Here is a 21,461-nt window from a genome sequence, read left to right on the forward strand (position 1 = left end):
CGGGTGGAAGTTTGAAAACAATTCATTGGGTAGATGGGTTTAAACAAATAGAATTTCACTGTAGGATATCAGGTGCTTTGTTGGTAATATGCGGTATTCAGACATGTGGAGGATAAAGCCCGTTAGTTGGCCCGATATACATAATGTGAAAAGAGGAATGTGGGTATAAACTGGCAAACAGTTTAAGTGTAATCAAGTTAAGTTCAATCACAAAGAGTAAACGAACTTTGTGAGAACATCAAAAAGCCCGAGCTCTGCGTTGTTCCAGGAGAGGATAAATGAAAGTGGCATGCTGAGAAATCTACACAATAAAGGGGATTTATGGGGAGGCGAGGACTCTTAAATTTGGGATTATTTTAATAGAGAACAATAAAAAGTTGGAGCTTTCTCGACTATTCCGTTTATTAGGATGTCAAAGGCGTTAATAATTATTATGTGCGACCGTCTTTGTTTGAAAAGAAACATACTAATATTTTTTTTTTTTCAACTAATTGGGAATAGATCATTCCGTTCATACAGTTTTAATAAAATACGTTTTGAGTAGAAAAGTTATAGGAGAATTACATAGTGTTTTAGAAGTTTGACTGCCATAATTTCAATAGGCGACAGTACGCATCAAAATAAACAAAAAATTACAGTTCTAAAACGAATTATTTCCCAGAAAAAAATTGTCAAAAGTTGATGTACGAAATTTCTGTTAATTAAGGAATGTCCACACAATTTTATGCACTGGATACAGTTTTGTTTGAATTTATTTATATTTACTTTTAATAAAATAACTAGTTGTGTCGATCAATGAAATTAGATAAAGTTGACATCGCACAATAACGCGACGGAATGACGATGGTATACCGCTAGCAGACCAATCAGTTGATGTTTGATATTAGTACCTGTCGCTTGTCGGAAGTGTTTTTGTGTACTACTATTTCGATAGTTTTCAAATATTGCATTAGTTATATTTATTTGTAGGCGATGTGTCTTAGATATTTTTATTACATATATTTCAAATTCACATTTTGATTGTTTTAAACATTTCAAAATTTTCAAAATTATTCTGCAAATAAATAATAAGTGCGCGTGTATGTAAAATAATAAAATAATGTAAAAATAAGTTATAAAGTAAACATTATTGATTGAGTCAGCTCAGTGATTCGAACTCGCCATAAAATTCTCCAATAAGTAGTATTACCTATATTTCGCCGCATTCCAAAAATGGTTAATGTTACGCCCAAGTAATATAAAACTATTTTTTTCCTTTATATTTGTTCGATTTCAAGCCGAAGTAATTACAGTCAAAATTCTAATACATTGTACCAGTTCCTAGAATCAACGTACCATGAAAATGTTTAACCAAACTTGAAGATAAAAGTACAATACTTTGTGAAAGCAACAATAGAGACAGTTATAGTATTTCCAAAGTCAGTTGAACATGTAGGTATAAAAACGCCTAGCAATAAAATTTAATAAGTTTCATTAGGCTTCCCTAAAAAAGTTTTCTGCTAAAGGTAAAAAATTATAATAATTTGTATATAATGTGTAGAAAATTTCTATTATATGTTCATTTGGCCAACAACATATTTTAATTATTTATGTCCTCAAACAATTTTATTATATTGATGGTAAATTTCGTTTTGTTCCATTCCAAAAGGTCTCTAAAATGCCATGTTGTAATAATATTAGTAAACAAAATATCCCTCTTATTTCTCCCTTTCGCAATTGTAATATGAATGATTAGGTAATCGAAGGTGCCTATAATAAATTAAAATTACCTGAATCACGCCAAATGCTGCACTGCACTGCTAGGCCAGTTGTTGATAACTGAATTTATGGCCAGATCGCCCAGTGCGGCAGTGTTTGTACCGCGTTTGCCCGCGCGCTCATTCTTCAACCGGACGACCAGACCAGACATATATGTGGGTATGGCTAAATAAATATGAGAATAAGTTTTTCAAATATTTCAGTGCCGAGTTGCTGCGTCTGTGACCGATCCTGGTACATACTGCCAACCCCTTGGTTCTTCAATTGACATCGGAAAGACTATACCTCAAACTTGTTTGTATGCAAATATTTATCCACTGGAACGCCAGAATATCTAGTCAATAAATCATTAAGGAATAAAAATAATATTCGCCGCGAAGGAAAGGAAACGTTTAATCAAAAGTATAACCGTCTCGAGGCTTCCCTACATAATAATTTAATGAGGTTTGAGTAGGATACTTAATAACTCCGCCGACTTACTTCCTAACTCATAAATTTTCCAACAAAACACCGGAAACTGCGACTGAAATCATACAGTACAAGAAGGTGAAAAAACCCCGGGTGCTGTGGAAGAAGAAAAGGCGGGGTCGCAGTGAATTTAGAAAAAAAGACACAAAGGAGTCGGTCCTTTCGCGGGAATACTCACCCTGGAGTAACATTATGTAAAGTAGGCTAGAAAATGCACGGCCAGCTTGCACTGTGTTCGGATAATACTAAGGCGATTACATCTCGCAGGGAAGGACGCGAATGAGTTTCTGTTGCTTGGTCGCGATAATAATAAAGTAATATTTGGAGATGCGCGGCAGCTTTGAAAACAAACAGTATAGGTACATCACCGGAAATTACGCTGATACAAATAATATCGCTGGTGCGTAGCGTGCGGAAGTATTTATACCAGCGTTGAAGGAATCGGTAACCAACCAATATCATAAAACTATCTATTTTGGTTGTATAGATTGAAATTTTGAAGTGATCTAAGGATTCTAATAACTTACAAATCAAACAAATATATCTTATAAAACTTAATCGATATCTATAATTTTAGTGAGAAATTATGACTTTATGGTTTTCACTGAAATTACATTATACTTCTGGCAACGTCATAGTTTGATTATCACTACGCATTGTGTACTGCCAATTAGTGCACAAAGACGGTATTTACATAATAGTCAAAAAATTCTTCCCAACCTTCCTTCTAAAGAATATTAAAAACTGAGGATTTAAAATTTGGTGTACAATTATTCAGTTTTCATATAGCACCTAACAATATGTAAAGTTTGAATAAAAACTAACCATGTACAGTTTGAATAAAAACTAACCAATGCCGTTCTACGTTAAAATGAATATTCCTTGATAAAGTTCGTAAAATTTTCAAAATCACGCCGAGCGCAAGTGTAGAGGGCAGAATGATATCAGAAAATACGGTTTCGAATCTATAAAAGTAACATATATACAATACCTACATATCATGATAGTTTCATAACTGTTTATCTTTAATTTACTAAATGACAGCAGTTTTTTACTTTAGTTGTATAAAAATAAATCGCATGTTTCAATCCAAGATTGTAATTTTTAGAAAATCGGTAAGTTAATTTAATTAATAATTTAATAAAAAATAATCTCATTATGATGATGATCCGTTTAAAATTAGAGATGCGCGCGTTAAGATTTTATATGGTATGTACAGCTCTATATTGTTAAAATACCAATCTCTTTTGCCATGCCGCTGTTTATAACGTCGGATCCCTCTTAATTTCAACGTTACTAGATAGTGTTTGTTCAAACTTTACATTAAAGCTATAAAAAATGGAACAAATTAAAAACTGTACCTATTTCACATCCTATCGTTTTAGAAAAAATATTGTTCTTCTTGTTACTTCTGGAAGTTTGTCGCAACTCGCTGATACATATCCCATCGTAATTTTCAAAACCCGAAAACTTTTCTCCCTAAATATCCTTCCGCTAATGTTAGATATGATCAAAACTTAATTAACATAAACCATCCCGGCGGCTCCATACAGTAAAACCCACCATCCAGACTAGATCTGCTAAAAGATGCAATTTTTCTGCAATCCACGCTCTCAAACTACGGCGTCTGGTTATTCTCGAAGCCGCGCTGGAAATGTGAGTTTCAGCTATTTCAGTTATCTTTTTAATAATAACGCGAACCTTACCTGATGTGAACCGGGAACGCAAACGTATAACTTCCAGGATACAGAGTGATATGTATAATAGATGCCAGTAAGTGCGGCCGCGAGCCGCTGGAACAATGCGCTGTCTGGGAACAAATTACAATGCCGGATTATTATGTATTTTTTACTGCGGGAATTTCAATTCGAGATATGGCTTATGGGATCCCGACGGGGATGTATAATAGATGCATTAAATGAGAAATAAGTAAAACGAATTTGATAGTTACGGGTCTGCGGATGTCTGAATTTTTAAAGCTATTACTAGTTCCCACGTAATTGAATTCCGTTTGGCAGATGTAAAACGTGTATGTCACTAGAATTGGTATTTTTTTCAATATTACGGAAATGTGAGAGATTCCTATGCTTGTGATGTGATATTTATGCCATTACAGGTTTTCTAAAGTAATATCAGCTCTCTTTAAATTTAAGTTCGAAAACGTTTTGGCAAACGTATGTATGTCACACGAAGTAGTATCCAAGCAATAAGAAACATGTGTTTCTATATTGTGTTTCCGTTTTTTATACAAATGCATTCTTATATCTAAACTACCATTCCGAAATAACGGTATCGTAATCCATATGAAAGCGGTGTAGTTCGTACCCTCAGTTGTATGGACCATTTTCAATAGAAAGAAAATATTTTCTTACTTGAATACCTACAATCTATTTTATTGTTTCTGTTTTTCTCTTCGCTTCCTTAATATCTTTAATATTCTTTTTACCATTATTTTTAGTTATTATTGTCATATGATGTAGCTAGGGATATACACAAGTTTTTGTCATAAAAAGTTTAGCTCTGCAAATATCTTAAGAAAATAACAAAAAACTACCAGCAATAATCAAAGTGAACATCAGGGCGGGTCCAGGTTCAGCTCCCACAGAACCTAGCCCGAGAGCAACAAGGGTATGTCAAAGATTCCTAGCTAAAGCTATGGAAGAACATATATCAGCATTTTTCTCAAATTTATACACGTATTTAATTAGTTCCTATCCCTAGGTAATCCCTATGTACAGTAAAATATTTTATTATGCGTCTGAAGATATATTAAAACCATAATAACTCGCAGCTCTTGTGAATACCGCGTACGTGTGATTAATTCTACGCTGTAGTTTAGGTACGGCGCTTTATTTCTAAAAATTAATTTAGTTCGGGTGTTGTTCGCGACTTTTTAAGTTGGCTGTCCGTGTAACAGTCCTCGTAGTCGTACACTAAATAATAGTAATAAATTCTACTGTCCGATGTAATTTTGAAAGTTCCAGGAATGTTTTGCGATTTCCGTCAGAGAGCACTTAGAACAAAGGGCCGTCCGCAATACTTTAAAGTTAACGTTTATTTTTATTCGGTTATAACTTTCCGCGGCGCAGGAAGTTGTGGGAACAATTGCAGGGGTTTTAACAAACCAGCCTCGGTGGCACGGACGCAACACAAAACCACACCTCGGGCGGTTGTCCTGCAGTGGCATTAATTACAGCTGTGAGATCTCGGAAATGAATGTCGTGGCTTCCTTTATCTCAGACTGGGTGTTATTGCACTGCGTCTGCGAGGCTCGCGACGGCGCGCGGCGCGGCTTGACCGGGAGCTGTATTTGTTACACCGAGAAAACACTTCTTTTGGATGTTTTTAACTACCATACCAAAACACACTTTTGGTCAAAAGGGAATAACTATAACGAATTAACTAATATGGAAAATTGGGAGTAATAAAACCTTACTTCGCGTCGAACACCAGCCTCTTTTTTCGTTTCACGCGCATGTCCACTTTTTAGTAAATGCCAAAGATTAGCGCGAAATGTTTTACAGGGAAAAATGTGACTAATAATTAATCTACTAATTATTTAAGAACTACTTTTACTACTTTACTATAATAGTGATACAGTAACACCTCTCTATATCTTTCAGATTTTGCTCGATCAAATCATAAAATCAGAATTTGTCATCATTCGAAGAATAATAAAACAATACTTTATCACTGTTGAGTTATTAAAATACACTATACTATTAATTCAAGATTACCGCCTCAACTTAACCTCAAAATCAGATGTTATAAAAAATTTGCACAATTTATACACAAAATACGACTAATTACAGTTTGGGTCATGCATTACCAACAAATTGTATTTAAGATTTTGTTAAATATGTATATTCACTTTCTATTTTTGATCAACCTCGAAATAGCGGTAGAACTCATTCCGGTTTGGGGCAACTCTTTGTTTCCTTCAACGTTCCACTGGCACTTTAGCCCGTTGGAACGGTTGGGTGTTTGGGATTCCAAGTAATGCAATTAATTGTATCAAATTAAACAAGTTGTTTTGCGCGTGTAGTATGCGGGTATCGCGGTCACTGTTAGCGAGATTCATGTTAGGCTAATTCCAGACAAACTCGTCAGGGATCATTTTACCGGAACGCCCCGTTTATTGCTTGTTAGGGGTGCTATTTTAACCTCTCCGGCTTGTTTGTTCGACGGTTTAGTGCGTGGGGTCCGTGGGGAGGAGAGGCCGCCGCTTTTCACGACTGATTTTCATAATTGCTGAATAGGCCTTTTGTACCTACTTATACCCACATTGTTGCTTCAAGTTAATTATGTTATTATTGTTTGTATGAGGATGATTATGATGCGCTATTAAGGATAACATTAATTTTACAACCCTTTTATGTTCCACATTGTTAGGGCAATTGCCGCCAGGAAAAATCCTGGTCTATTATATGAATCCCAGTTTGCGGAGTTCTGCGGGTGAGGCAATTCCAGAAATTCAGGAAATTATACGTCGAATAGTACAGTAATATAGGGGTGCACATCCGTGGTTTCCCTAGATACCCGAACGTTATTAGGAAATATTTTTGTATGTTTGATACACATACGTAACAAATCACATTCGTATTGATTCGTTTAGACAATGTCATCATAGATTTCTCTGCCACACTGAAAATACAAAGGATGTTAAATGAATAACTTTCAAAAGAATTTTTGCCTAATTGTTCGAAATTTCACCACAGGTACTGGAGACTTATACTGTAAGTCATATTTCGAATTCTCATTCTTCCTCCGTTCTGTTGATATTAAAAACTTTCAGAATTAAATTTAAAATATTTTGAAACAGTGAAATTACGAAAAAGCACATCCCTACTTAGTGTAGTATCTTTTTCCAACAAGAGTTATATATTTCAAATTTATATTTCTTTACAGTGTAACAGAAACAAATACCTAATTAAAAATAGTAATATCGTCGCTACAGCAGAAAATATAATAAGTTCTGTATGCCTTTTCCTGTATTAAAAATAACTGGTGCAATGAAATAGACGAGATTCAAATTTTAAGCCGGAAAAAGTATTTTAGGCTAATAATCCGTTAATTAAAACTTATTACAAAAATTTGTTTGCTTCCATAGAGTCGTATGTTGTTTTTAAAGGGTACTACAATTTGAAACAACTCTATATTATTTAAAATTAACTGTCAGTAGAATAAAAGACTGGAAACTAATATACAAATATAAATTTCGAGGTGATCATTTAATGAAACGATTGTTGTTCGAGTTCTTCGAGTTTTGCTGACATATTACGGAAGAATAATGGTTTTTGGTGGGATATAGATCTTTATCGTCACCTTGTGGCAAATACTGGAGTTGGAGATTTATGTCTGAAGTTACTGGATATATTTCAAATAAAAAAGACTTCCAGTCTTTGAACAAATATTTGAAATCTGAGTGGGTGTGGAGGATGTCAGATTAAGTAAATTGTAAGGTTTATTCCACTAGATTGATTATAAGGGAATAAGCTCGGGAGTAATCATATCAGGCTCTTGGAACGGCATGTGATAATTTGGGAAAAAGTATCGTAACGTATAATTTGGAAATATCTGTAAATATTACCCCTATTTTCGGAAATATTGAATTTTTTCACCCAAAATATACCGTCCCGTGTATCAATTATATTTTCCTCCCCAGGTACCTATCGCATTGTTAGAGGTAAATACTTTTCTGGGTAATGGTATTATTTACGTTTTCCACTTGAATTCATTAGGATTCCGTCAAAAATATATTTACCGAGTCAACAAGTAAATGCTATTGATTTCTCTGCCCACGTTCCTTAATTATTCAGTGAGTAACAAATAAGCGCTTGCTGGGCTTTAAAGGACGAGCCATTATTTAATGGGAAATGCTACATTTATTGGCTTCAGCACTCTACAATAGCGAACAGAACAAAAAAAGATGTGCTCCTAGTTAGAGAAAACCTTATTTACATAGAAAAGTAATATTACGTATCCATAAATAAGGAATAATACATTTAAAAAAAATGATTAAATTTCATGATTATTGATTAGCGTAGAAAAAAAAAATGGGATTGACGACAACATATTATGATTTCTTATAGGTGCAAGGAATTTTATTAGAAAAAATATTTCAGGGCAAATTTATCTCTTCATCTGTCCCTTCTCAATTATACAAGAACTAGTTTAAGAGTTTATTATCTTTTATTACGCTGGCCAACCGTTTTCATGTCTAAGTGCAGCCTGCTCGGTACAGGTTCATTTCGGAAGAAGACAGCAGAACACCTATTTGAAATTTAGAGTGCCGCGGGGCAATTGCTGCTAGGCTTTAAAAGGCCATTTAAAAGCGCTTAATAAAATTGTTCACAATGGAAAACCGCTCTGAGGAAATAGAGGCATATATGAGGTAATATGGACGCAATCTTGCAACATAAGGAATAGTTTGTCTTTGTACGATGCGGAATGACTTTTTTATTGCATTATTTAAAGAAACATTTGGCTTTATAGTAACGTTTGCATGTTATGGCAATTTGTAGAAACTTTGTGTTCAGTTTACGTTTACGAAATAGCCCTTTTTCGTCCTAGAATACGTTCACTTGTATTCAAATAAAAGTACAGGATAATTTCTCTATCGAAATAATGTAGTCACTCCAATGATTAGAGACTTTTAATTTTTACAAAAGTTGTATGTATTTAAAAGAAAATTTGTAGTTTCTTAAGACCAAATCGGACCTCTCACCTACTGTCAAAATAAGCAAGGATTTAATTGATATGAAATTTTACATAAAATATTTACGAGTGTATCGATGTTAACACCTTAAAACACTTTGTTTATTAATTTTTAATGCTTGCCACGGTTTTATGCAGTCTAGAATTTTCATATAGGGCACGAATTAGTAGATACAGTAAAAGGCTGTGACATACATAAACCCCCAAATAAAAAATTAATATTAAGTTATCTCGGCGGCGCATCGGGATTAAATAAAATGGAGCCGTGCATTCGCTGAAAACAAATGATATCGTATGGTCGTGACACTAATAAAATAAAAGGGGATGGTTTTCAATATGTGCGGTGCAAAATAGGACGCTAGGCTTTCCGGCGCTTCGCTACTGGACAGTACAATCAATCGCCACGCGAGCCGACCTTACAATAAAGAACGGCCAAATATAAATAAAAGATGGAATCATGATATTAGAAATATTGCCAACATAACACACTCGCCTCCGAGAAAATGAGCCACAACTCAAAAGATCGTTGGAGTATTTCATCCCTTTGACAATTTCTATTTCATCGTAAAAGCATTCGGTGTTATTGCCGACCCTCCATCAGAAGAGTTATCTTTTATGAGGTTTCGATTAACTTGGGGTATAATAGGTAGGTACTACGGACGAGAAGCTTAAACACCCTCAAATATTTGTTTCCCAAAAAGTAATTCAATAGATACAAGGATTTACAAGAACTTTATTTTTCGAGTACAATCTACAAAACTCTCATTTGGCATTATTGTTATGGATTACAGAACACCGTCAGCTCTTAACCTATTTATGGCCTCTAATCGACGCCGCTGACCGACCATCGAGGCCTCTAATCAGATTTCCATTCCGCTAATAATATAGAGCATATTAGTTTCAACAATAATTTACATTTATCGATGAATTGTAATTTTGTTATCTACTCAAACACATGGCTAACGAAACATCATGCATGCGAAATACGAGTGTAGCTGGTAGGCCTTCAGAGATGCCCTTAATTTCAGTTCAACCATGTTATTGGCATATACCCATATTCGTGGGAATAATAGGTAATATGAATTGATTATTATTGAAAAGTTGAAAAAACATTAAACTTATTAAGAACAAATAAAAAAATAAGAATCGTGTGACGGCCCTTTATGTTATACTGATGATATCTTAAACGTAATTCTCAAGGTTCCAGTACCTAGTTTTGTTTAATTCCTAGTGGTTCTCCCTGTAGTGTAAGGAAGAAAAACTAAGTAGATCGTATTTTATGCTTTCCACTTACTGAGTTTCACGAAAATGGAAAACTGTAGATCAAAATGGGTAGGTGTCGGGCGACACCTGTCCATTTTTTGTTGTTTTTATGTGTACCTACAGGAATATTTGAAGAGATAGTATGATTGAGAATGAGATGTATGTGTGGACGCGTGGCTGATTTGACTTCTATAGCTATATTTCAACAGTGAACAGGTGAATTCAGCTTTGTCTTTTTCTGAGGTCTAAGATAAGTACTCGTTTGTCTTTCGTGGTGTGATATATTTATATAACTTGCAAGTAATTAAAAATTTGAGGTTTCAACGAAGTAAATATTTTTATTAAGACCACTCAATAGGATTATCGTAACGCAGCATTTGGAACGGTTCAAGGTGCCAAGCGTTTAATTCAGCACTGAACAAATGCAGTATCCTTTGAGAATGTTATCCAATGGAAACATGATCTTGGAGGTGATCCAAAATTTTACTTTGTCTTTTAGAGAAAAGTGAAAGGCCCGTACATAATAGATTCGCTTTAACTGCAGAAGTAGAAACAATATTTTATCTTCGGAATGTATTTGGTGGTCTCAGCTTTCCTTTTCCGCTCTCTATAATAATAATAATAATAGTCTTTTCTACACCGCAGCTATAATCAGGTTGTATTATTTAATAATTACGTCCTGAAGATACTTAGTTTGGTAAACCGAGTGCAAGGAATTCAAATTTGGCCTCAGATTGCTTCTAAAATAATGTATTCTCCTGTCTAGAGAAAAAGTATTAAAAAAATTGCATACATATTCGCTTTCTTTCAAACATTAGCAAAAAACAAATTCTCCTGGAATACGAGGTTGTCGTGTCGCAAGAAGACAGAATAGGATGTGTAACATGAAAATTTGTTGAAAAATCGAAATTTCTACAATTTAATCTAACTAACTTAAGTAACACAGTAGCTAAAACTTTAAAACAAGGCTTTATTTTTAAATTTTGCAAAGTGTAACAATTTTAATGCTGACTAATTAAATAATTCATTCAATTTACAAACAAAATTAAGGAAAAAATTACCTCTTTTAATATACACAGTCCATGCTATGCGGTTCTTAGTATTTACACCACTGGCACTGATTGATATACTTAATTGAACACAAATTCCGTGAATTTTCACTTTTTTTTTTGATAAGTCAATAGGCCAAATTAAATAGGTATGTAGATATATGTCAAATATTTTTATTTGTAGTATTAGCAAAAATGTATATTTTTCAAAAAATTTAATATCTTCTATCAAGATTTGTTCTTCTGGAAATGATCCAAATAATTACGACCTAATTTTTTTGTGCCTACCTATTTAAGTTACAGGTAGTATTATTCTTCTGTCATTTCGATCACTCAATTCTCGTGTGATACTGCATTCAGTGTAATATGTTTTGACTGACATCAAGTTCTTGAAAGAGGTATAATATACCTACAATGAAATGCATGAAATGCCGGCTCCCGATATTCTAACACAAATCGGACGGCCATATTTAGTTAGGAAAGTTTGTGAGGGTGAGGTATTAGCTACCCACACATCAATCACGCCTTGAAAGATAGGAAATGAACAAACCTAAAGCTGATTTTATATACGGGTTTCATGTACGCCTTTTGTTCCACTGTTGTGTTGTGATACACCTTTGATTGACTCGCACGAACCAAACCAGAGGTTTATCGGAAGTTTGCGTTGTATTTTTCATCGGAATCGGGCACATTAATAGATTTTCGCCGGCAGATATAATGAAAAATGGTCCGGAGTTATGCATAATTGAAATAAGAGAAACCCCATTAAAAAATTTTGTAGCACTTAATGAAGTCATTATTACTTATTTATTTATTTAGAAATACAACAGCCAATGGGACGATATTACACCTACTGCAGGATAAAATAGCAATCAAAATATAAAAAGCTAAGTGCCATACAACAACAAGAAATAAATAAAATAGATAAAGTTATCAAGAAAATATGTTCATCTAATGATAATTTATCATCAAACGTAAAAGTAAGGTCGGTAAATTGCGTAAGTCTATTTAAAAAACATTCACCAATTTCTTTTATCAAAATCTAGAGTAGTTGTGCCTCGACTTTAGGATAAACCATTTTACATTTGCTTACATTCATAGAGGGATTATTATTTTGAATCTAATGCAATCAGTAGAATATTTAAAGAAATAACTTCAGGTCGTCCGCATACCTAGTAGAATAAATACCTCCTAGTTGACGTCAAGGTATTCGGTTAGATAATTAATAAAGTAAAATACAACTGTTGCCTCAGAAATTATCATTGGGGAACCTCCGAAATTATTGAAATTTATCCGATTGAAACGTTACTTGTACATGCTGACATAATCTGTTAGTTATGTTGTTCTCAATACCTTCTTTATAAACAGGATATATTCACGACCCCTTTCCATATTTGTCGATATACCTTGAATTTAATTATTATTTATTTAATTATTATATTATGCCAACATTATTTCGTATTTTTTCCTTAGTGCTACGTTCCAATAATAATTATAGATACACAGCGATGACCCTATTTCGATATACTGGTAGTATATTGTAAATTTTAATCCATTGTTAGCCCATGAAATATTGATATAGGGATTATGATCGTGTTTAGAGACCAGTTAACAATTGTATTGCTCTCTTGGAATTCGAATGTGCCCTTATAAATCAAGGAAATGCCTGCCTGATTGGCACGACCACCACTAATAATTAATTCATTGTTAACGTTAATAATAGGATTGCGTCAATGGCCATGTGCTTAAAACAAAACCGGTATATAGCAATTCCGTGTGCTCCTGTATAATAATTTGAGTGTCTAATAGATATTATTTTTCATCAACCATTAGTAAGAAATAATTATTTTTAAATCTATATTAATTATAAAACACATTGCTCCAATATTTTATTTCTTCTATTTTCAATTATTGTACGTAGCGTAGATATAAACAAAACGTTCTTGCTTTTGAATATAGTGTGTATAATTGGGTACCTACTTCCTGAGCCAATGATTATGTCTATACATTTTAAAAGCAGTAGTTTGAATAATCTGGCTATACTAATAAATTGGAAAAGGGTCAAAGGTATGTGGAAATCCCGAAGTTATTTTCCTATTCATCCCTGCCAATATTTATTTAATCATATTGTGGCGTGTATCGTCTTTTTAGCAATGATTTTCATCCGTACATGGAAGACATAATAAATTTGCGGAGTTTTCAATAACGTGACGTTTTTGACCAAGTTGTTGATGCCGTCGTCATATCGCTTATATTGGAGGGTGCGTCAGCTTGTCACTGGAACGGCAGCCGAAGGGCCCAGACCGACAGCGATCACGAACAACCTCTTTGCGGGGCTGTCATCATCGATAATGATCTCGATCGCATCCTACCTTATTAACATAAAACTGCCACAACCAAAATATGTTATATCGACCTTAACCTTTTAGACGTTCTATTAATACGTGCCTCCTTGTGATGAATGTCCGTTTTTAGGCCACTAAAATAATAGAAAACGTGCTTAAGTGCTAAATTTGTTTTACAGTAGAAGGAATAGAATAGAATAGAAATCAGTATAAAAACCAGGCAAGTCAACTTAATATTAATTAAATTAGACTCGTTTGCATTGTGATTCACTTTATAAAGGTTAATTAATCTTAATTGATCCGTAAAAGATAAGCAAGTTGGTGGTTGGTTGCACTTTATTTGTCATTTTTTAATAGAAATCGAAAACTACTTACATCACCCAGCCACATGTTCAAAGTTAAGAGGTGTTGGAGGCTCGTTACTGTCAAGAATAAAATATATTACCTTTTCGAGACCAAGAAATTTTAATCTTGGAAACATATTAATTTTAACGTCAGATGCCTTCATAAAATTTGCGATAATATTTATATTTTCGGATACGCTTAATATCTGTAAAGTCATAAATCAAAAGTTACGAAAAAGTTTCATTCAATGCCAAAGCTACAATGGAAATCTCATCGATTGCCTCTTTTGAAGCCCTTATTGTTGGAATATTTTAATAAACTGAACTTTAAATAAGTTCAAGATGTAACGATAATAAAGCTTTTCTACACTCAATTACACTTATATTGGAGCGTTATTGCTTTTTTCAGCCGAGTTATAATTTCGTATTCATCGGTATTGTTAAATTTCATTTTAGACACAAAAAGTTGCTTTGTGAATGGTAACTTATTATTCTGCCGAACAATAGGCTGTTAAGGTTTTTTTATTCACATACCCTTCTATCAGTTACAAGCAACCGATAAGGTAAAACGGATACTTTGGGCTAAATTTGAGAGATATGAAAATGCACTGATTTGTATCGTATGACATTGATTGAATATTTGAGTACCTTTTTGTAGTTCATTCTAAAGGAGAAGGTACAGGTATTATTCGCTGCTCTTACCTGAGCAATAGGTATGTCCAAGATACTCCTATTACAAAAGCAATGATTTGTAGCACGAGCTCGAATAAATCGCACAAAGGGATGCTGACCTCTTTAGACTTCCTGTTATTATTGTGGTTAATGAAAACTCGCGGACCAGTGCGATTACTTAGACGAGAAAGATGAACCGAGCGGGTTGTGTTTCCAATATTGACGTTGAGTAATGTACCATCAATAGAGGTCAAATTTTGAATTTGTTTACAATAGCAAAAGTCAGCAGAGCGAAAGCTAACCTAAGTGGATTCAAACGAATGCCTATGTGTTCACAATATACAAGGTGCCCATTTTTTAATTCCTTATCCTTATATCATTAAAATGAATTAAATCAAAAATAACATTTTTTTTTCAATTGGCAGGTTCAATTGACGTCCCTCTTGACGAAAGCTACCCACAGCGATAATAATTATTAACAGGGAATAAACATGTTCCCAATCGCTTTTTCGTTTTCTCGCAAGTCAGTCTTCGCTCCGTAAATATTTCTCTCTTTTATAAATGAACTCAGCTCACACCAATGCCACTCGGTCTATTAATTAAAGGCTTAGACAGGAAGTAAATGAGTTTAAGTAGAAAATTAACTTACCCGATATCCCATCATAGGTCCACCATTCTTCCCAGCTAACGGCTGCCGTTCCTGTAACAAAACAAAAACGATTGACTCTGTGTGGATTGATCGTAGACGGGCGGAGATCTGCCACAGGTTACTCCTAGACGACGTGAAGATGGGGCGACCTATTGATTTTTTTTAAGAGGGCATCTTGGATTAAAGTTTACAGTTCGATTATTGTCGCGTAGTTCGAATTCAGATAAAAAAATCAATAGGTTCCTACTACTTTTTTATCAGTATATCAATATACTTCTAGAGTAAATTTAGAGTTAATTTGAAATCCAACTTGAATATGACATCAAATATTTCATCAAAAAACTAGAATTACCTACATTATGCTTAAATTGTTTGAAGTTTAAAGTTTTGTCAATAATAAAGCGAAGTTATTTATTATGTTCATTGGAATAGTGCAATTTCAATAGTAAGAAAGATGAAAAAGAGAGTCCCCAGTAGGAGCGACAAATACTGAAGATCTTAATAGTTGTAGTAGTAATAATAGTATAAACTAATAAATATACGTAGTTATTTAATGAAGGTTTTATGTTATATATTTAAACGAATGAGCAAATTGCCTCCTGCGTATCTGAAACTCGCGGACAAGGTGAATTTGGTTATGCTGTAAAATTGATAATATATACATCGTGTGTCAGAACGAATTACGTGGAGATTTAAAAATACTTGGTGTGTATCGGACAGGGAACAAACCGAGGGGTTTTATAATCGCAATTTCAGCGTTTCTCCGCTCCTCTAATTCACTCGCGCAGATTGATTGGTGACAATAATTGATGCATAGCAGAGCCAGTACTGTGTAAGCCCATATTTTATCAGCTTTGTTAGGATTAGTTCTAACCACAGACACGCGTCGCTGTACCGCCCGGCACGTATCTCATTTTTAATCCGGATTATCTCGCAACTCGTCTGTTTTTTCAAACATCGCTCGTATTTGTCAAGTTGCTTGCTTAAGCTTGGATTGCTGCATCGCTCATGACAAATATATTTTCGTTGGTAATTCTAGGGTGAATGTTTCAGTTTTTTGGAACTAGAAAAACAAGACCGCTTTCTCTTTATTCCGGAGCAGGTGTTCTCATGCTATTTTATTTTTTTTTTTTACAAAAGTTACCATATTTTTGACTTAAGAATTATTAATGCCATATTTTATTTTACTTTATCACAAACAAAATTTGAAATATTTGTTTCTCTGTAATTAAACTAGAAGTAATGAAAATTACTATAACTTATATTAAAACCTGACATTAATTCCTTAAAAGCATTGTATATTCCACACGTTTCATTTTTATTATGTAATTATTTAACTTCAGTAATGAGCCGTAACCGGGAATTTAAAATAGTATTACCGTTATTATTATTATACCATTATTATTATACATTTAGGAAATAATAAAAGATATACTTATAGCGTGCGTTAGAAGTTTGACTGCCATAATTTTAATGGGCAAAATTAAAAACAGAACTGATGATATGACATACGACTTAAATCCTACTGTTATTACTGTTTGACGTACAATTACTAATTAAAAAACGCAATTTTTAGACTCAGTGTCAATTTATTGACTATATATGTAAAAGCTCTGCGTTGTATTTGCTGAAATCAGATTATTTACATAAATAGAAGCTTCATTAGTATAATGAAAATTTATATGGACCTAATGGAATATGTAATTTAATAATTCTAATACACTAATTTTGCTCGTTTCTATCGGATTGAATAAACAAATAATAATTGTGTGTTTAAAATTTCGTGTTTATAAATACAAGACATTTACAAATATTTTTTGTACGGCAAATAATGTGATTCCTCAAAAGGAAATTTAGCTCGATTTAATTAGTAAATACCTCATTAATGAGTCATAATTAAAATATAAATCCTTAATATAGACATAAATTAAAGACCCTTAAATAAAACCAACTTATCGAGGTGAACCACCTAAACGATTAAAACTTCTCATTCGGAAAGTAAATTGCCTAAAGTTTAATTAGATATATTTCAGTTATGAAATCGACCATAAATATGCGGCAGTAATCTTGAGGCCTGAATGGGAGATAAGAGTTTCTCTGCTAGATATCTAAAATTATGTCAAATAAGTATCCGTAGCGAAATTGGGTTTATGAGGACAGGCAGAGAGGTAATTTAAAATGTCGTACAGAAATGAGGATCCCATACACATTTAAACATTCGGGAATGATTTTTCGTTAGGGGAAAAATAAATTACCTTGTAAAAAAAATTCTACCACTCTTACAAAGATGTAAGTTTTAGTCTGCGCTGAATATTTCGAAATATTCGAATCGGGGAATATAAGTAGGTTTTTTTTCCTTGCTTTCGTTTTACTAATTCCCATTATTAGAAAATATGCGAATTTCAGTCAGTTAGCGATAACCGAATGCACCGAATACGGCACTGAAACCCAAAGTTTAGTTGGAAAAGTCCAAACGTCGTCCAACTTGAATTGCCTTCAGCTAATTACATTGCCTCCTGATATTTCCACCTACAATAAAACTGACCGGCAAACGAACTCCTACATTACCTGACCGGAATATTCCAGTGGAGCCCTGTCTCTTTCGGACCCTTTGAAAGCCCGCAAATATGGCTTTTTCATTGCGTCCAATAGACTTTTATAAACGGATCTATTGCACAGTCGGCTTTCGATATGGCGTTCCGATAAATTTTCGATTAAGTTAGGCCCTATGCGATTAAAAAGAGGTTTAAATTAATCGAAATTAACAAAGTTTTTCTGGGAATAACGATGTATTAAAACAGTACTACCTGGCTTCAGTATGTATAGATAGGTTGACAAATTTTTCAAAATTGACATGCATTCGTGGAAAAAGATTTATCATACAATATTTATGAAAACTTGGATAATATATTTTTAAGAGGGGGAGAGAGGTCTTGATAAAGGAGCTCATTACTAGCAAAATTTACCTTAGAAAAGTTGTCAGGAATGATAGCAAAAATATTTTTCCCTACGCCCAATGCCGTAAATGGGTAATAACGTTTATTTATGATGTGATTCTCTTACATGAATGTTTATAAACAATACAATCTCCCTCGTAAAGAAAGTTGTGGCTCTGTATTCATTTGAAGTGAACCACACTGTAAATTAATTAAAATTAAATCTAATAGGTAATAATTATTTTGCTAATTTTAAGTACGTAAAAAGTTTTCTTTTTACATGTTTACACAAGAATTTCTTTCTAAATTTTTGCGTCTTTTGCTTTAATGAGTATAACAGATAGAGTTATCCCTAAAAATAATTTTCGAGTTTGTATGTACAGGGTGAGTCAACGCTGTGGCAAAGTTGATTTATCGCTAGAATGTAACTGATATACATATAACACCTGTTATGAAAGTTGTAGAAGGTCTTTCACATCCCGTTAAAAAATACAAAATATGTATTTGCCTTTGAAAAAGATAACATTTGTTACGATTTTGTGAACACCCTGTTTGACATTTATAAACAGTGCACACTTCAGAATTTACGGTGAACATAGTACAATATGTGTGACGATTGCTTACAATTGGATTATATATCAAAAAACGAGTATATCAGCAACGATCAAGTGTAACGCCGAAAATGTCATTTTTTATATTAAAGTACATTTATTAATATCTCGGAAACGGTTTATTTTTTGCACGTAGTACCTATTACGAAAAGGTTGCATAATTACATGTAAAATTTAAATATGCACTCAAATACAGGGTGTTCCATTTAAAAAAATACAACTTTGGTCAGCCCTCCAAAAACGAATACGAATCACTGTATAAGTCAAATTATTTTTAATATGTGTATCTCTTGCCCCTCCCCCACCCGAATCTATTTTGAAATATTTTGCCTCAATTATTTTCTAGCGATGAATCAACTTTGCCACAGCGTTGACTCATCCTGTATACGTAGACCTACCCTGCATTTATAATTTATCTGAAGAGTTGTCTCCGAACTTATTCTAATTTTAACTATCTATTGCTATTGTAGTGCAATGTAGCAATTTTTCTTCTTTCAGATATCAGGGGAAAATATACCTAACTAATAATTTCCTCTGACATGCATGACTAGTAGTGCACAACTACGGATATAAGTTAAAACGTCAAATTCTAAATAGAAGCATCAATCGCGAGAAGTCCATTCCGCGTCGGATATAAATTACCTGTTTATTTGTTTAAACTAATTTGAGCGATTTAAAATGTTGCATCGGACGGGACGAGACAGTGAACGGTAATAAAACAAACGGATTATTCATTGTTGGGTATCTTTTGTTTTTTTGCAGGCACATAAAATATCATCTTTGCCGGGCAGAAGTAGTAAAACAATTCCCTGTAGCGGAAACTTGTTTCTTTCGTCTGTTAATAATAAATGGGTTAATTTTTCTAGAGCTTCGCAAATCCTCGGATTTAGCGTCCGTGAGCCCCCTAATTTGTAACGCGAGCATTTTGCAATCTTATCGTGGTCTCTTTAGGGGCTGCAGGGTACACTATTAGTTATTTACCTCCTTTCCTTAACGATTGCCTGTCTAATAAGGAGCGACACCGCCTCGGGTTGACACAAATCCAATTTTCTTTCTCTTACCTAATGATAATTACTCTGCCATGGTTGGGACCTAATTTAATATTTCTGTTGTTCCTGCATTCTATTAAATTTATATAACTTGTTTTCTTTTACTTAAAATTTAATGGATTAAGAGTCTATTGTTTGCTCGGCCCTTTAAATTTAATTGGCCGAATCCTGTAAGGTATTGTTAACGAGAATCTTCTGATGGAAGGCGGTTATTATGAGGACAATTAAAAATTAATTAAAAGCGATTTATAGGGCTCCTCCCAACCACAATCAACGGTTATGTTATTGGTGACCCCGTTGGTAACCCGAATATTATTTGTTTTTTTTTTTTTTTCATCGCTAACTTTCATTAGGCATGTATATATCTACGTTTTTCACCTTGCAATTCATATATTGTTCAAAACCACGTCCACTAATGGCAACAGGAAAATAAGTCTCAAAATAGTTGATGAAATCAACATCAGACAGTAAGTATTTAACTAAAACTTCTACGGAGTTTTCTAATATAATACATGGACCGTGTCCATGCAGGTGTCGTGGTATAATTAAATCTGGCCGTAAAAGATGGTTCTGGTTCTGAACTATAACATTTCTTTGTTCCACCCCGCTTACGCAGAGTATTGATTACTATTTTCTAATATCCTAACGAAAGGATATAAAAAAATTAAATGGAAGATTAGCAATGCTTGTACGCCAGTCGATAATGTGTACTGGATTGTTACCTACAACACAGTACGTTTTTAATGCAAAACACGTTTGAATGAATGACGTTGTACATAAATGCAAAAGCTGCACTTATAACAGTGACACTTTTAGAATAAAATACATTGGATAGTACACACAAATGGATTTACATAAAGAAGCTTTATTGTTAATGAAACATAAATACTTATTTCAAGAAATGACAACAAAAAAACATTTGGCTTGTGAACTAAATTTGTATAAAAGTACTACACAAATTACTGCTCGCTCGCTCGCTTCTCTTTTCGTATAATTCAGGTTTAACTAGACAATTTGTGCGTATATAATAACCCGACAGTGGTTCTTCTGGGTTTTATCTAGCTTAGTGGTATATCGGGGGATTTATATAAATACTCGCACTTGGGTGGTTCGCAATAAGAGGATTCAGAGCGTATTGGGTAAGGGAAAGGTAGGGTAAGTGATACAGATAGGCTTTGTGGATTAACTGGAACTTAGACACTATCGCGATATTCTGACTCTCTGACCGGAGAATTTGAAATGTATTTTATATGGGGTTGGATACGGATAACGGGGAACTTACTTTAACCGAAAACGCTGACGTCATGATAAATTTATTTGATTACACATCATAAAATCACGGCTAAAAAATGAGGTTTTAATTTATAGCATCATTCCATTGCAGCCTTACGAGTTAGTAGGTACATATATCTTTTATAATCCTTCAGAAAATTTAGTTTTTTTTTATCTGTTTATGGGTTCTTAAGATACAACAAAAGACATTCACTTTGAGGAATTGTGTCTCGAAAACTAAGCCTCCTGAAACAAAAGTTTATGGATAATGGTAAAATTATATTTTAATGAGAAACCAAGTTCTATAATTTCAAAGTTTAAAATTTAA

The 21,461-nt window shown here is 33.7% G+C and overlaps 1 protein-coding gene across 6 annotated transcripts in view; it reads right to left on the reverse strand.

Annotated features, from left to right (window-relative positions):
* Window positions 1-21,461, reverse strand: part of LOC108912306 (carbonic anhydrase-related protein 10) — a 121,252-nt gene that overhangs the window by 63,235 nt on the left and 36,556 nt on the right. For all 6 annotated transcript variants that reach the window (XM_018717514.2, XM_018717516.2, XM_018717511.2 and 3 more), the window contains one exon: window positions 15,266-15,316. In XM_018717514.2, coding sequence (XP_018573030.1) covers window positions 15,266-15,316 — 51 coding nt within the window. The remainder of the gene's footprint in view (window positions 1-15,265; window positions 15,317-21,461) is intronic.

The sequence above is a fragment of the Anoplophora glabripennis genome, unplaced genomic scaffold (genome assembly GCF_000390285.2).
Source record: "Anoplophora glabripennis isolate ALB-LARVAE unplaced genomic scaffold, Agla_2.0 scaffold183, whole genome shotgun sequence".
Taxonomy (NCBI): domain Eukaryota; kingdom Metazoa; phylum Arthropoda; class Insecta; order Coleoptera; family Cerambycidae; genus Anoplophora; species Anoplophora glabripennis.